This window comes from Acanthamoeba castellanii (genome assembly GCF_000313135.1).
Source record: "Acanthamoeba castellanii str. Neff unplaced genomic scaffold scf7180000084769, whole genome shotgun sequence".
Classification (NCBI taxonomy): domain Eukaryota; phylum Discosea; order Longamoebia; family Acanthamoebidae; genus Acanthamoeba; species Acanthamoeba castellanii.
In genome coordinates, this window is record NW_004457268.1 from 325,258 (window position 1) to 326,951 (window position 1,694).

At 56.0% G+C, this 1,694-nt stretch overlaps 1 protein-coding gene across 1 annotated transcript in view; it reads left to right on the plus strand.

The window, feature by feature from the left end:
• The window catches only part of ACA1_258850 (uncharacterized protein), a gene marked incomplete at both ends in the record, with an annotated part of 3,218 nt that overhangs the window by 424 nt on the left and 1,100 nt on the right, over window positions 1-1,694 (plus strand). The window contains 7 exons of the mRNA XM_004333577.1: window positions 20-100; window positions 173-389; window positions 470-619; window positions 733-836; window positions 912-1,109; window positions 1,256-1,422; window positions 1,537-1,686. Of these exons, the coding sequence (XP_004333625.1) occupies window positions 20-100; window positions 173-389; window positions 470-619; window positions 733-836; window positions 912-1,109; window positions 1,256-1,422; window positions 1,537-1,686 (1,067 nt within the window). The remainder of the gene's footprint in view (window positions 1-19; window positions 101-172; window positions 390-469; window positions 620-732; window positions 837-911; window positions 1,110-1,255; window positions 1,423-1,536; window positions 1,687-1,694) is intronic.

A 1,694-nucleotide genomic window follows, 5' to 3' on the forward strand; every position in this document is an offset into this window, starting at 1 on the left:
GTCGGGTTTCTTCGGCAAGGTCATGGACATGTTCGGCGGCGGCAGTTCCTCCTCCTCGTCTTCGTCTTCGGTCACCACCGCAGCCAAGCCGCCTCCCGCAGTACGTGCCTGTGTGCGGTCGTGTGCGGTCGTGTGTGCGGTCGTGTGTGCGGTCGTGTGTGCGGTGCATCAGCTTATGACAAGTGCGATATGCGTTAAGCAGGAGAAGAAGGAAGGGGCCAAGGAGGGCAAGAAGGTGCCGATGGCCGACACCAACGTCGTGGCCCTGTCGCTCGGCGTGCTCGCCCAGGAGCCCACGCTCATGACCGGCGAGGCCGTGTTTTGTGAAGAGTGCAAGGCCGCGCTGTCGGCCCTCAGCACCCTGCAGACCGCCGACTCAACCAACGCCGGTAACTCTATTTTCTTCTTTATTTCATTATTTATTTCTTATTCATTTATTTATTTGCTAATGTCACCGAACGCGGTTCAGGCGACGAAGACGCCGAGGCGGGGCAGAAGTGGCAGTGCGAGTTTTGCGGCCACGTCAACGAGGACCTGCACCTGGAGGAGGAGGAGATCCCGACCGCCAACACCGTCGACTACATGCTCGCCCCGCCCTCCCTGGTCGAAGAAGGCGAAGGTGAGTACAGCACCACCTTCACCTTCACCTTCACCTTCATCATCACCATCATGTCTTTTCTCTTCAAGGTCTTCTGACTCGTCGTGACGTGCGTTGGTCTCACCGTCACACAGGGCTCATCGTCTTCTGCATGGACATCAGCGGATCCATGTGCGTCTCCACCGAAGTACCAGCGCTCCAGAACGAATGGAAGGCCCTCCGACAGGGCGGCGGCAAGGTAACCGCACACGCACACGCACACACGCGCACGCACACGCGCACGCATGTGACTCATCATATGATGCGCGCACAGTCGAAGGAAGAGAAGAACAAGGAGATCAACGCGTCGTTCAATGCCGAGAACTCGTACCAGTACATGCCGCGGGAGAACCGCAACGCGTCGTATATCTCGCGGCTCGAGTGCATGCAGGCCGCTGTCGACACCCAGCTCCAGCGGCTCAAGGTCCAGAGCCCCAACAAGAAGGTGGTCCTCATCACCTTCAACAACGAGGTACCCCCACACCCAATCTAAATATTTCTCCCATTTTTACACTGATTCTATTTTATGTGTTTTTTTTCTGTTAATATTCACAACATTATAATTCTGTTGTGGAATTATAATGTTATTATTTTTATTTTTATTTTTGTGTCGAACAGGTCACGATTGTGGGCGACGGGTCGAGCGGGGGCAAGGTGGTGACGGGCGACCGACTGGGCGAGTTCGACGATCTGCTCAAGGTGGGCCACGACCTGGACACCAAGGCCCTGCGCCCCATTGCTGAGTCCCTCGACGATGTCTCCCAGAAGGTCGCCCAACTCCAAGAGTGCGTCTCCCATCCTCTTTTCTCCTCTCTTTTTAGCCATTATATATTCTATTTATCCATATTTGGAAAAACAATATTTATAATCTTATTCGTGGAATGTGAATGCATTCCTAGGAATGGAGCGACGGCGTTGGGTCCGGCGCTGCTGCTGGCGGTGGCCATTGCGTCGCACAGCCGGCGCTCGGAGGTGGTGGTGTGCACCGACGGCCTGAGCAACGTGGGCGTGGGCTCGCTCGAGGGCGCCGAGAAGGAGCGGGGCGCCGAGTTCTACA